At 31.0% G+C, this 16,521-nt stretch overlaps 1 protein-coding gene across 1 annotated transcript; it reads left to right on the forward strand.

The window, feature by feature from the left end:
• The first annotated feature begins 1,036 nt into the window (after positions 1 to 1,036).
• Positions 1,037 to 2,944, forward strand: LOC143539578 (mannan endo-1,4-beta-mannosidase 5-like). Its single transcript, XM_077032858.1, has 5 exons — positions 1,037 to 1,524; positions 1,611 to 1,805; positions 1,878 to 2,000; positions 2,069 to 2,271; positions 2,474 to 2,944. Exons 1-5 carry the CDS (start codon positions 1,168 to 1,170, stop codon positions 2,844 to 2,846), a joined length of 1,251 nt encoding a protein of 416 aa, XP_076888973.1. The 5' UTR covers positions 1,037 to 1,167; the 3' UTR covers positions 2,847 to 2,944.
• The last annotated feature ends 13,577 nt before the right edge of the window (positions 2,945 to 16,521 follow it).

The following is a 16,521-nucleotide window of genomic DNA, read 5'->3' on the forward strand; positions in this document are numbered from 1 at the left end:
ACAAACTATCATTGGAAAAAGGTTTCCTTCCTATAAGGTACAGATTTAGCTCATCAATGGCGATATACAAATTTGTTATAGATGTTAATATATTTAGTTATCATTAATTAATCACTATTAACATCATCAAGACATAACTGTCACTAAAGGTGTAATCATTTTCTCTTAAATAATCAATTTCTTGCCTTTGTAAACGGTTGTGATTTAATAATCCTTCAATTCTATAAACCCGTTTTGGAATGTAAATAATTGTTTATGAAAGATTAATCTTGAATATTAATAAAGTTAAGGTTTATTATGTTATTTTACTTATTTGAATTGTAGTAGGTTTAGGAAAGGTATGTTTTGGAGAGCAAGTTTAGTAGGTCTATAAATAAGGTCCAGTTTATTAGTTTTATTGGTGAGAGATAGGAGAGAGTTGAGAGAGAGTTAAGAGAGAGTCAAGGAGTCTCATCTCCATCTACGTTTGATAAGTTCGTGAAGTTCGTTTGTTAAGTTCGTTTGATATATGAAAAGAGTCGAGGGTTGTCTCCTCAATATCTCGTGTTCGTTTGTTTGATAAGTTCGTTTGATTCGGTTGTTTGATCCGCCTGGGCCAACAGTTTATATTTTTGTAATTTAAATGTTAAGTTAATCATGTTACCACTTGAAAGTTAATATAAATTGTTTAGGTGTGACTCGATTTTACATTCAGTCCTGATTGTAAAATTGATTTGGATATTGGGAGGATGCTATTTTTAAGTTTATATTTAGAAAACTTATTCTTAGAAAATTTAAAAGGTCAGATGTAACATTGCCTAGCATATTGATTTGGTTTCTTTCGCGAATAATTTATTGCTGAATTCACCTCAAAAGCACGTCATCATGTCTCATCTGCTTGCAAAAACCGAAACAAACAATGCAATACGCACATACAATATGGCGATATCCGATGATCCATACACCAATATTGGTTATTTACTTGTCTCACAAGCCATTCTTTTTTAACCACCATAATGGTCATCTTATACTTATAGCACACGAAAAATGAGGCCAATACTTGGGGTAACCTATTTCTTCCAATATCTTTTAACTTCTATATTTATCAAACTTCATTTTCTAAAACACACTATAAAATTAAGCACTATATATCGTTTCCCATCATCTCATGATCTTCCACCATTATCAATGGCTACTTACATAAAACCTCCTAATCTTTCATGGAGTGCCATTTTTCTTATTATTTCTCTTCTTGGTTGTGTTTGTGAAGCCAGGATTTACCGGGACAAACAAAATACCTTTGTTAGAGTCAAAGGATCACACTTTGTTATCAACAAGTCACCTTTTCTGTTCAACGGTTTTAATGCATATTGGATGATGAATGTAGCCACCGAGCCGAGTGAAAGGTACAAAGTTAGCCAAGTATTACAAGACGCTGCAAATGCTGGCCTTTCGGTTTGTCGCACATGGGCTTTTGCCGATGGTGGGGGTGGGGATAGAGTACTACAAATTTCACCAGGAGTATATGATGAACGCGTATTTCAGGTACTTGTCAGTTTACTTGTTGCATTCCACTTTTAACTTGTCATGTCAGTAATATTCTCCCGTGGTTTTTAACTTTTTATACATAGGGACTGGATTTCGTGGTGGCCGAAGCAAGAAAATACGGTATTCGGTTGATATTAAGTTTTGTTAACAATTATAAGGACTTCGGAGGGAGATCACAATATGTTGAGTGGGCTAGAAACTCAGGGGTACAGATCAGTAGTGATGATGATTTCTACACAAATCCAATAGTTAAAGGTTATTACAAGAATCATGTTCAAGTAAGTAAACTTTTTTGTGTGTCCAATTAATTTTGTTTTCATGGTAACTTACATGCATAGTTATGAATGCAGAGAGTTATAACAAGAATCAATACAATCACCAATATCGCGTATAGTAACGACTCCATGATCATGGCATGGGAACTCATGAACGAGCCACGCTGTCAAGCCGATTACTCGGGACGGATGATTAATGTTAGTGATTTTAGTTATGTAAATGAGATGATTTTGGAAGTTCATAAATTATGCTACTCTTTAAACAGGATTGGGCTCAAGAAATGGCTTTTTTTGTTAAGTCATTGGATCGGCGTCATTTGTTGGAGATCGGTATGGAAGGGTTCTATGGAGACACAATGCCGAAAAGAAAAAAAATAAACCCTGGTTTCCAAATTGGAACCGATTTCATCAAAAACAATCTTATCAGAGAAATCGATTTCGCTACTATACATGCATATCCTGATCAATGGTAATTTTGGAAGTCATATGTTCTAATAATATCTTCTATTATATGTAGAGGTGAAAAAAGGGATTAATAAATATCCTAATATATCAAATAATAATAACAGATGGTTAACATTGATTAACATGATCTTCTTTAGAAGGAAAAAAAGAAGCCCTATACGAAACAGAATTACGGTATATTTATCTTATGTCTAACTTATTCATAGGTTGTCTGGAAAAGATGAAGACACTCAAATGGCATTTATGAGAAGATGGTTGTGTACTCATTTCAAAGATTCAAAAACTATCCTAAAGAAGCCACTAGTTTTAGCCGAATTTGGGAAGTCAAGCAAAGACGATCCACATTTCGACATTAACAAAAGGGATTCATACATGAAAGCGGTTTATAGAAACATATACATGGAGGCGAGAATTGGAGGGACAGTTGGTGGTGGTTTAGTGTGGCAGATTATGGCGGAGGGGATGGGCTCATACGGGGATGGATATGAAATTATCTTGTCTGATAACCCGTCCACCAATCGCATCATGTCTAGACAATCTCGTGTTATGACCACGCTATCACATTTGCTAAGAATTTGAGGTCAACGTCCCCCTATAAGATAAGTTTGATCACTTTGAAGACCGTTCGTTTTTGTATCACCATCATCATCCGCGTTCTTATGGAAATCATAATCACAATCTATTAACGATTAAGAATTAAGAAATTAACCACATTCAACATTTTTGTGGGATGTAGATGTACGTTCTTCTTTTATATTTATACACTAGGTTATTAACCTGTGTACGACACGGGTAGAAAATAAAAAAAGTATGACTCCCTCTTGCAGAGCTTGGCAGGAACTTGATTAATTTCCAGTTAAAAATTAATTTAACTGGAAATTATGTTTCCTATCAATTCTAAAACAGAAAATAGAAAAAAGAAATATGTAAACATACATTAAATGTTATTAAAAATTCGTTTATTAAAAAGGTATAATGTAGTTAATAATAAAAATATCAAAAATCGTTTATAAATTTCTGTTACAAGTGCCAAATTTTAGGTAATAACATATTAATTTTTATTTACTATATTTTAGTTAATAAAGAAATTATACTTTAGTGTATTAACGCGTTTAAAATAAAATGTTATCGTTCAAAATGTTAATAAGTAGTTCTCTTGGCGTTGAAGCTGCACGTTTACAAAAAATATGCATACTTAAAAAAATTTAAAGGGTAACTAAAAAATAATAGACTGACTAACCGTTTGAAATTTTCTTATTGGAAGGTGTTGATTGACCAAAAATTACGTTTTCTTTAATTTTGAATACATCCGTAATAGAATATAATATGGTTAGCATATGAAAAAGATGAACATAAATATAAAAACAGAATTTTATAGAGCATGATGTTTCAATTTTTTTGACTTAATGAATGATTTTAATACACAAAGCAGATAAATTAGAAAACCATGAAACCAATTAAGTTATTTATATTTGATGTTCATAAATACATTAAAGACATGATAATTAGAAATACTACACAGGAAACAACAATAACACAACTTACTCTACTGGATATGAAGACTATTGACTAACTTGAATCCACATAGATGATCAGAAATTCATTTATGTAAAAGTATCTAACCCACAAATATATTTCTAGAATAGCAGCCCATGTTACAAATGGGTTGAAAGCATATCAACAGCCATATATATATAGACAACCATAAAATTTCATAACTTTGTAACCAAAATATTAAACATTTAGATTGTATAAATAAAAAGGTAATACTTACAAAAACTTACTATACACCTAAACTAAAAAACCAAATGAAGATATGAACATGTTATAATCATATTAGCCCACCATTAACTTCTTCGACATTTCACAAACAAAAAAAAGGTAATTTTGCTTCACAATCTAAAAAACAAAATAAACCATAGCAGCCTGATTAATATACAACTAAAGTTTTTAAGGTATTATGAGTTTCATTTCAACATTAATAATTAAATAAAGATATATTTTATTATAAATTATTTTGTAATTAAACTTTTGTTTTATTTCGATTCAAAGACCATTTAGTTAAATGTATCAAGTTAAATCGAAGTAATAAAGATTTATTATACTAATTTCACTAATTAAGTATAACTAAACTAATATAGAGATAGTTAAAATTAAACCGGTTAATTTTAATTTTATTACATATAAGTCATTCCCTAATTAAAGTTCTGTTAAAGTAACTGCAATCTAAAGTAAATTATGTTTCAAACCCTTTAACATCATTACATTATTTAATCAATTTCATTATATAACTATTCTTTCAATTGTATACATTAATCTGGACATTTATGCGTAATTAAAAATTGTTCAAATATAAAAGATGGAAACTTTGTTGAGATTGGAGACTATTAAAAAGTACAAAAGAGTTGTTAAATTCGGTTATTAAAAACATAAATAAATAAATGTGTAAATGATTGGAATGTATCATTAAAATTAAAGATGATGATTATTTAGCATTAATAAGCAATTATAGTGAATATCTAAGATTTTTAAAAATAAATTTGAAATAAGTAGTTAACTACATATTAAATTGGTCAAATAGATTAATGGGTATTTAATACAAAACATATTAACTTTTTAGTATAATCAAAAGTAATTATTTAAATTTTCAGTATACATTAAATTTGTCATATATGCTAATTAAAATTTGGTAAAATATAAAAGATGGAAAGTTTTAATACATTAAATTAGTCATTTAATACAAAACATATTAACTTTTTTAGTTTAATGACATTGAATATTATTATAAACTACAAAAGATTGTTGCAAAAGTCGTCAATTTCGGTTTTGTAAAAACATAAATAAATAAATGTAAATATTATTATAAAAAAATTTCCATTTTTCTTGGAAATTCAGTAACTAAAAAATATACTGTTAATTTTTTTAATTATCACAAAATTATTGTCAACACTTTAGCATCATTACCTTATTTAACAATAAATTTCATTAGATAATTCTTTTTTTCAATTTTATACATTAATCTTGACATTTATGCCTAATTAAAAATTGGTCAACTATAAAAGAAGGAAAGTTTTATTTTTTGTTTACTTTATTAGTTTATTTTTTAATTTAGAAAGTTTATTGAGATTGGAGACTAATAAAAACTACAAAAGAGTGTTCAAAATTCGGTTCTTAAAAACAGAATTAAATAAATGTATAAGTGATCGGAATGTATCATTAAAATTAAAGATGATGAATATTTATCATAAATAAGCAATCATAGTGAATATCTAAGATTTTTAAATATAAATTTGAAATAAGTAATAAACAACATATTATATTTGTCAAATAAATTAATGTGTATTTAATATAAAACTTATTAACTTTCGAGTATATTCAAAAGTAAAGTATTAAAATTTTTAATATACATTAAATTTGCCATTTATACTAATAAAAAATTGGTCAAATATAAAAGATGGCAAGTTTGTTGACATTGAAAACTATTAAAAACTTCAAATGATTGTTGCAAGAGTGGTCAATTTTGGTTCTTAAAAACAAAAATAAATAAATATAAATATTATTATAAAAAACTTTCCTTTTTTTAGAAATTTACTAACTAAACAATATACTATTAATTTTTTTAATTATCACGAAATTATTGTCAAGACTTTAGCATCATTAACTTATTTAACAGTACATTCATTAGGTATTTCTTTTTTCAATTTTATACATTAATCTTGACATTTATGCCTGATGAAACATTGGTCAAATATAAAATATGGAAAGTTTTTATTTTCTATTTAGTTTATTAGTTTATATTTTAATTTGAACGAAATAATTTAGACGAATCGGTAATTCTTGGCATTTATGCCTAATCAAAAATTGATCAAATATAAAAGATTTAAAGTTTATTGAGATTGGAGAATATTAAAACTAAAAAAGAGTGGTCAAATTCGGTTCTTAAAAATATAAAGAAACAAATGTATAAATTATTAGAATGTATCATAAAAATTAAAGATGATGAATATTTTAAAATAAATAAGCAATTATAGTAAATATCTAAGATTTTTTAAATATAAATTTGAAATAAATAATACACCATATATTAACTTGGTCAAATAAATTAATGCGTTTTTAATACAAAACTTATTAACTTTCAAGTATACTCAAAAGTAAATTATTTAAAATATCCCATATATATTAAATATGTCATTTATGCTAATTAAAATTTGGTAAAATATAAAAGATGAAAAGTTTGTTGAGATTGAGATTGAATACTACTAAAAACTAAAAAAAGATTGTTGTAATAATGGCCAATTTTGAATTTTAAAACAGAAATAAATAATTGTAAATATTATTATAAAAAAACATTACATGTTTTGAAAGTTCAATAAATAATTGTTAAAACTTTCAATATAAGATTTTAAAATTTAAACACAAAAAAAAATAAAGATTGTTATTCATATAAAAAATGAATTAATTTATATGAATTATCTAAGCTACATAAAATAAAAAATAATAATAGAAAATTAATAACTAAAATACATTAGTAATGACAAAAACAAACACAACCAACTTACTCTACATCAAATACTTTTTTCATGAAATTAGCCAATCTACCAATTTGGGCCGTCATAAACTAAAATTATTAAAAATAAAGTAATGTTAGATATACTGAACTATTAAAAAGAAAATTAGTAAGAATTATCCATGAATGTAATCGGAATAATTAGCATGATAATTTCGATAAGGAAATAAATCAACAATATTTTCGTATATCTCAAAACCTTCAACATGTCTATTGAATCTTGGAAGGAGTAGGTGGAACTTTGGTGACCCAGTCCTACCATGGCTAGAGCTAGTCTCCAAATCGTCCTTAAACTGTAAATATGAATAGAGAGAGCTTTCAACATATAAAAATAAAACTGTAAATATGAATTTCAAGAAATCTTACATCTGTAAGAACACGCATTTGGTGACCAGGTCCTACCGTGGCTCGAGCTATACTCTAAATGGTCCTCAAACTTCATGTTACTTGCCGTATATCTCATAAAATTTTAGATCTAATAAAAAAAGACGGTCATAAAATATTAACATTTTAAATCAATTGTGGTTTATAAAAAAGTTATTACCGTTGGATATGATACGCAATAGTTGTCTAGACGATGACACTGCACGTTTTGCAAACAAAATTATTATTATTATAACATACTATTTAAAGAGTAACCTTAAATTATTAAACTCACTAACCATTTGTATTATTCCTCTTATTGGAAGATGATTATTGAGAATTAGTGCGTCTTTTGGAACTTGAAGACATCTAAAATATAAAATAAAAAAAATACGATTAACTTGTGAAAAATTTAGAAATCTTATATCATGCAGAGTATAGTTACATAGACTGACGTATAGTTATATCGATTATACAAAGTAGCGTATTTTACAAACAAATCGCACATACCTTCAAACTTATAATATTATTAAACTTAAAATGTTATCAACACTTCCAAATTATTGAATCTCCGAGTTAATAACCCACCAAGTATTAGGAGTGACAATTTAAGAGTGACATATTTTGTAAGCTCAAGTATTCAATATATAGGTTGAAAGTTTAGGTGTGAAAGTTTATGGTAAAAGTATTTTAAGGGAAGACCAAGTTTCTATGGTTAGCATAAATTATGTTCTTTCTATATAAATAATAATTTAATAAGTTATGAAAAGTTTGTTTGGATTTTATTTTGCATAAATTAAGTTTCCTCTTTTGAAAGAATCATTATGATTGTTTAATTTGTTTGACCAAATCAATATATTGTAGTATATAGTGTATTTTATATAATATGAGTAGGTTGAAAAATTAATTTTCAACTATATTTATTACGAATTAAAAAAGATGACCGAGATTTTTGTTAATAATGACATATGTAAAACAAAATTATTGTTCATAATAAATTAATAAAATCTAATTACCATAAACTTTGATGATAATTTGAACGAAAAACTTAAATAAAATTACATTTATTGATGAATTTGGTCCAATTTTAACTAATTAGATGTGAACATTAAAAAAAAAGATAACAATCTACATTTATTGATGAATTTGTTTCTATTTTAAGTGATTGTTAGTTACAAATTATATGTAACTCTCAAAATAAAAAAGTAGTTAAAATCTAAAATTAGAAATCGATATATTAACTTAAATGAATACATTAAGTATTTTAATTATTAGGAATAGAATTTATTTTTGATTTATTTAATTGGTAAGAAAAATAGAGAAGTGAAAGATAATTTTGAAACTAAAGACAATCGTCTAATAGGCAAGGGGCATGTGACACCAAACTAATTTGTTTTAATAGTATAGTAGGATTGCATATATACCATGGTAATTATTATGTTTTTAGTTAAAGAAAGAGAATCAGATAAGTGGCATATCGGTTAATTGTAGACCATATCTAGATGGCAAAATGAAGGAAAACTATGATTCTTTTAGTTATACTGGAGTAGAAGTTGTATTTATGATATAAAAACGGAAAAAATAAGTTGCGTATCACTTTAATCGTTGACAGCATATCTTTTGTTTACATCTTAAAGTTATTCCTATATCCATGCTTTGTCACCATCCTCTAATTAAGTTAGCATGTCACCGTTTTAGTATCTGTTTTAATACCAAAAGTAAATTAATTAACAAAACCTTTCCAAATCGTAAGGGAAATCTTCTTTTTTTTAAAGGCAAATAAAATTAAACCAAAAAAGGACCACGTAGAACTAGAGGTGCAGGGTATTCGGGTAGGGTAGGAACCGGTTCCGAGCATGGTCAATAAAAGTCAAGAACTGGGTCAGGTAAGGTCAGATATTGGTGGAATCGTTCTAGTTACAAGGAGAAACCCAAATCCGATCCATACCCGCGGGTCGGGTAGGGTCAGGGTCCGAAACCGTTTTTTGCCCACCTCTACTTAGAAGAGGCAAGAAGCCCCAAAAGGAAATAAAACAAAAAGAAAATACAAAATGCATAACCCGAGACGTTCGATTATAATGGGAAATTCATGAAGTTAAATTTGCACCATCTCTCCAATTCTAGGCATGAGCATTTGCTTATATGTTCCACCAATAAGAAGGAAACTGATTGGATGCCATTAACCACTTTGGACATAACGAACGGGGCCTTATTATAAATGATGTCATTCCTAGCTAGCCAAGTCACCCAACATGTGACAACCGAGATTGACTGAACCACTTGGCACTCCTCTCTGTAATTTATCAATTTACCTAGAAGATCAAGAATCACCTCCACCAAGCCGAAGCTAACCTGTTTTTGGTAACTTAACACATTCGTGTATCATTAACCATACCCCTTTTGCTACATTACAATGAACAAACAAGTGTTAAGAGTGAGAGGTTTCCACATTCCTCCCACAAAACACACACCATGTATCCTCCAAGAATACGCAGTCAAACTTAACACAGTTCTGCAATTCGAGACAATGTAAGGCCGAAGTAAGGTGCAAACGAGCCGAGCGGAAGCTCGACCATGCTCGAGCTCGGCTCGTTTAACTTACACAGTGCTCGAGCTCGAGCTCGGCTCGTTTCGAGCTCTATTTTCAGAGCTCGGCTCGTGAATGGAATTTGAAGCTCGAGCTCAGTTTGTTTACTATTTATCAATTATTTTTTATTCATTGCAAATTAGTTATAAGAAATAACTGCCTCTTAATCTCTCTCTACCTACTCTCTACCACCACCACCATCGTACCTCAATGCCATAATGCCACTAAGAAAATATTTTTAAATAAATCGCTTAAACTTTTATTTTTCAAAATTTATCAATTTACCTAGAAGATCAAGAATCACCTCCACCAAGCCGAAGCTAACCTGTTTTTGGTAACTTAACACATTCGTGTATCATTAACCATACCCCTTTTACTACATTACAATGAACAAACAAGTGTTAAGAGTGAGAGGTTTCCACATTCCTCCCACAAAACACACACCATGTATCCTCCAAGAATACGCAGTCAAACTTAAAACAGTTCTGCAATTCGAGACAATGTAAGGCCGAAGTAAGGTGCAAACGAGCCGAGCGGAAGCTCGACCATGCTCGAGCTCGGCTCGTTTAACTTACACAGTGCTCGAGCTCGAGCTCGGCTCGTTTCGAGCTCTATTTTCAGAGCTCGGCTCGTGAATGGAATTTGAAGCTCGAGCTCAGTTTGTTTACTATTTATCAATTATTTTTTATTCATTGCAAATTAGTTATAAGAAATAACTGCCTCTTAATCTCTCTCTACCTACTCTCTACCACCACCACCATCGTACCTCAATGCCATAATGCCACTAAGAAAATATTTTTAAATAAATCGCTTAAACTTTTATTTTTCAAAATTTATCAATTTACCTAGAAGATCAAGAATCACCTCCACCGAGCCGAAGCTAACCTGTTTTTGGTAACTTAACACATTCGTGTATCATTAACCATACCCCTTTTACTACATTACAATGAACAAACAAGTGTTAAGAGTGAGAGGTTTCCACATTCCTCCCACAAAACACACACCATGTATCCTCCAAGAATACGCAGTCAAACTTAACACAGTTCTGCAATTCGAGACAATGTAAGGCCGAAGTAAGGTGCAAACGAGCCGAGCGGAAGCTCGACCATGCTCGAGCTCGGCTCGTTTAACTTACACAGTGCTCGAGCTCGAGCTCGGCTCGTTTCGAGCTCTATTTTCAGAGCTCGGCTCGTGAATGGAATTTGAAGCTCGAGCTCAGTTTGTTTACTATTTATCAATTATTTTTTATTCATTGCAAATTAGTAATAAGAAATAACTGCCTCTTAATCTCTCTCTACCTACTCTCTACCACCACCACCATCGTACCTCAATGCCATAATGCCACTAAGAAAATATTTTTAAATAAATCGCTTAAACTTTTATTTTTCAAAATTTTTAATTGGATTATTCAAAAGCGAACTTCATACAATGAATGGACAAAAGAGAAACAATAAACGTATATGAATGTTACCAGCCCCATTTTCTCATCGTCGACTACAATATCCGTCGAACTTTTATGTAAAATGCTTGTTGAGCAGATGATTGTTTCGCTCTCGGCTGTAGCCGCTAACTATGGAGAGGTTTCACCTATATCAATAAAGATGATAGATCCACGTGCCCACATGTCACCATCACCAAGTTGGAATCCATACCACACCTCTACAACCTAATTCTCATTGTCAACGAATAACCCCTCCACAACCCCAAATTGGAATCACTCTGTTGTTGTTGTTTAAACCTTAATTACATTATCAAAAACATCACAACAAACACCACCACACCTTATTTTCCTACCACAAACACCAAGAAATAATGTTGGCCATTAGTGAGTTGAAATAAGTTATTATATACTATTATTAAATAACTCGTTGGGTGTGCAGATGTTTGACGACGGGTATGTGCATTTGTTCTGAAACATAATGAAGTATAAACGTGACACCCCACATTTTCACACTAACTCAGTTAACACATACTCCGTTATATCGTGTGTTAATGTATAACATTTACATAATTTAGTAACAATTCACACACGAGTCTGTTAGTACACGTTGGTGATTATTGTCGAACATGAAAATGATTATCATTGTTATGTGTCATATGACTTGTATTTAAGCATCAACAGTTATATATAACTTACACAAAAATGCACATAACCTACACATGTGTATTTTATATTAACAAAAACATTTGGAGGTTGTATTGTTAAAATAAACAGGTGAAGGTTATATGCAATTTCATGTACTTGTTGATGCGGAATTTTAGAATTTCATATGTTTGTTAGATGTTTTTGTATAAGTTGTATATTTTTTAGTAATATTTAAAGTCCACGGGTATGATGTTTACTTTTACGTAGTTTATGTAATTGTTGATGTTAATTTCATGTGTAGGTTGAATGGTTTTTGTGTATGTTATACGTTTTTTTCGTGCAAAAACTAGTACAGGTTAAACGATTTGTGTATGTTTTATATTTGATACTTATATCTAGTTGAAACATGTGTATTATATATATATATAGTTTGTATTATTCATCACAATAATTTTTGTAGGTATGTCAACTTAGGAAAAACATAAGAATTGTTAAAGTTACGGTTTGATTAATGCTAATAATTTAAGTTGGAAGAAATTATTTTTAGATGTGAAAAAATTATAGGATATTAATAAATTTATAGGGAATATAAAAAATTACAAAAATAAATTAAAAGTTTTTATATTTTTAATTATTATACTTTAAGAGAGAATTTATAACGGTTTTATATTTATGTTTTTTAATTATTTTACTTTTATTAGTTATGTTAATTGGAGAGTCTTATCCGATGTGGTATAGTGGTAGGAGGCATTGGTTCTTAAATAGAGCCGAGGTACGATCCTTACAAACAAAACTTTGGGAAGAGAATGGGTGACTCAATGAAGTAAAACTGAGATCTTTGTGTTCTCTGATTCAATCCTGAGGGCGTTCGGGTTTTACCACCAATGGGCTTAAGGGCGGGTGCGATTTCTCTTGAATTAGAGATAACTTTGAGGCGCTTAAGTGCTCCGTATGACCGGGTTGGGTAAGCTGGTGGTGGCCCTTTGCTATTGGGTCACCTCATATGGAGTACCTAGACGATGCTCTGTATGTTATCCGTTAGAAAGAATGTTAATTGGAGAAAAAAATTATTTATACTTGTATTATTTGAGGAGAGAAGATATTTATTGTTGTAATTAAAACCTTTTTATTTATGTTTAAATATCAAAAATTTATAATTAAAATTAGGGACCCGTATTGATTTTCTTGCATTAGGTTGACTTCTCGCACAAACTTAAGTTTTTGTGTGTGTGTGTGTGCGTGTGTTTGTAATCTGGGGAAGATAAACACACAAGTTAGTTAACATGCATAAGAGATGATATCCAGCTCCCTATATTAATAGACTTGTGTATGCATTGTAACAAAACAAAGTCTATTCATTTATTTCAATATTTAAAAGCCTGAGACTAAGAAGTGTTACTATGGTGAGCCCCATGAAATCACATGCAATCGTCTTCTACATAAGCCTTATATTGTTGATTGTGTGCCAAGAATGTAAATTTTTCACATATAACCATTTTATTATTAGATGTTTTTTAAAAATATATATCCTAATAAATTTCAACCTTTTTTATTTTACTTGTAGGTGACAAATTTATTATAGCCACGTAGGACGCATTGGGGTTCCAGCACCAAAAGATTGTACTCCGCACTGTGTTATGAACCAAATGGTAACGACTATTGTTGTTGTGCTTTGTGCCTTCCTACGAAACCATGGTGAGAAACTAGGTGTCAGAAGATTACCACTTGTTGTAAGAGATAAATATCAATGTTATTGTTAAACGTAAAACATAAAGTATAGATTAAGTATATCCTTAGCTTACATATTAATATTTATATATGCAACGATCAGACATGTAATGAATAATATATATATATATATATATATAAATTGTGTGTTTTTTATATAAAACATTGTATTGGACTATATAAGCATTATTTATTAAATAAGATAATTTCAGGTTTTGTCATTGTGTTGAGTTCTAGTCTATGCATTATTTACTCACATATTTGAACATAAATTTAGGGTTACATGTGTACTATATTATAGTACATTTGGTAAGGAAATTATAAGAAGTTGATGACTTTAAGACATTTAAAAGTTTTTATTCATATATTACTAAATAAATTCATTCACTTTGAGTAATTATAATTTTTTAAAGAGAAAAATTATCTTTTGTTTCCATTAACAATTCGTATACATTATTTAATAATGGGTAATATGATTTTAACTATCCCAACTTTGAATTATTTGCCAACACTAACCCTGATTTAAAAAAAAAATTTCTTACAATCACAACTTTCAACCTATTTTTCTCCAATAATCCCAAGTTAGAGGTTCATTTTTTTTATTCATTGCAACTTAGTTATAAGAAATAACTGCCTCTTAATCTCTCTCTACCTACTCTCTACCACCACCAGCTGACCACCACCACCATCGTACCTCAATGTCATAATGCCACTAAGAAAATATTTTTGAATAAATCGCTTAAACTTTTATTTTTCAAAATTTTTAATTGGATTATTCAAAAGCGAACTTCAAACAATGAATGGAAAAAAGAGAAACAATAAACGTATATGAAAGTTACCAGCCCCATTACCTCATCATCGACTACAATATCCGTCGAACTTTTATGTAAAATGCTTGTTGAGCAGATGATTGTTTCGCTCTCGGCAGTAGCCGCTAACTATGGAGAGGTTTCACCAATATCAATAAAGATGATAGATCCATGTGCCCACATGTCACCATCACCAAATTGGAATCCATACCACACCTCTACAACCTAATTCTCATTGTCAACGAATAAGCCCTCCACAACCCCAAATTGGTATCACTTTGTGGTTGTTGTTTAAACCTTGATTACATTATCAAAAGCATCGCAACAATGTAACATCCCGTTTTTCAGGTTTTGGTTAATAAATGAAAGTATGGGTTATTAGGAGTTGGGTTAAAGGGATATGGGTTATGGACTTGGGTTATAAAAGAAAGAGGAAAGGACCATGGGCTTAAGCCCATGATCCATAATTATATAAACCTTAACTACCCATTTATTACTCATTTCACACATATTCCATACACCACCAAAACACACACTTAAGCTCTCTCTCTAGCCGAAACATAGAAGAAGAACCGATACCGATCCAAGGTATGATAGTATGATATTGTATGAGCTTAAACCCGTTAGATATAATCACGAAACGATGAGCCGACACCGTTAAACCATTTAAATCATGAGATCCGGGTGGAATCGGGTATAAACCGAACCTATGATGAGCTTAGGGGTCAACCTAGCTCAGATCTGGATCGAATGGGACGAAAAACGGCGAAAAACGAGGTAAAACTCGTTTTTCCGGCGAATCCGTGATTTTCCGGCGGCTCTCCGACGGCGGCGCCGGAAAGTTAGGTACGAGGTAAGATATGTCAGGGAATGTTCTGACATTCCCTGACCTAACCCTAGTTCGCTAACGGAAGGTTAGCGAATCAGAGGGATTCGCTAGTGATTCGTTAAAGGAAGTATAACGAACTAGCTTTAGTTCGTATCCGTTTCGTTAAGGGAAAAAGGTAGCGAATTACAATTGGTTCGTTATAGCCAGTTCGTTAGAGGAGATAACGAATTAAATGGGCTAATCCGTTATATGGACTGGTTCGCCATGGACTGTTTCGTTAAGGAGTCCAATTCGTGAAAGGGTTCAATTCGCTACAGAAACCAGTTCGCTAAGATAAGCCAATTCGTTATGAACCAGTAACGAATTAGAAATTTAATAAATGACAAGAACAGTCCCTGGACTTGGTAAGGAATGAAATAATTACACATTAACCCTTGAACTTCTAAGTAGCAAATTAATTAATGATTCAAAATGCTAATGGAAAGACCCCAGCCAGGGGCTCTACCCCTTGGACCCTGCTAGGGGCTGCCGCCCCTAGACCCCGCTGCCCCCGGACCCCCGTTCATTGAGGGTTATAATTAGACTAGAAACGCGAGATGAGTAGTGATAGTTAATTAATGCATGTAATTATTATACAGTTAGCCGTGCCCAACTGAAGAAAGGAATAACTATTAACGGTGAACGTAACCGACTTCAGGTGAGTTTCTAGCCCCTTTCCTTGTTATGTTTTCGGGGCTGTGTGCATACTCGACGTGATTAGTTAATACACTTACCTTAAGTGGTAAGTGTATGCCTTATATGATTATGTATAAATGATTGATTGTCGGTACGTGAACGATCTTCGAATATTGCATGTACCGTCGGGTGATAGTTGAAGATATGAATGATATGTATATAAGGTGTGAATGATTGCTTGTCGGTACGTGAACGATTTTTGGATATTGCACGTACTGTCAAGGTATAATGTTATGTATAATGTATGAATGATATGTATGCATGTTATGAATGAATGTAAGAGATAGACAGGTACAGAGGAAAGGGACTGAGCCCTAATAATACTCAAGGTAGACAGGGACCGGACCCTAATAACATCCGAGGCAGAAAAGGGACCGAGCCCTTTATAAATCTCGAGGCAGAAAGGGATAAATCTCGAGGAAGAAAGGGACTGAGCCCTAATAATACTCAAGGAAGAAAAAGGGACCGGACCCTAATAAAATCCGAGGCGGAATAGAATAAAGTAAAGTAGAATTTAGAATAGAGTATGAAGGTATGTATGTATATTATG

This window comes from Bidens hawaiensis, unplaced genomic scaffold (assembly GCF_021521415.1).
Source record: "Bidens hawaiensis isolate Kalapana, Puna unplaced genomic scaffold, B.hawaiensis_p1.1 tig00011949_1, whole genome shotgun sequence".
Classification (NCBI taxonomy): domain Eukaryota; kingdom Viridiplantae; phylum Streptophyta; class Magnoliopsida; order Asterales; family Asteraceae; genus Bidens; species Bidens hawaiensis.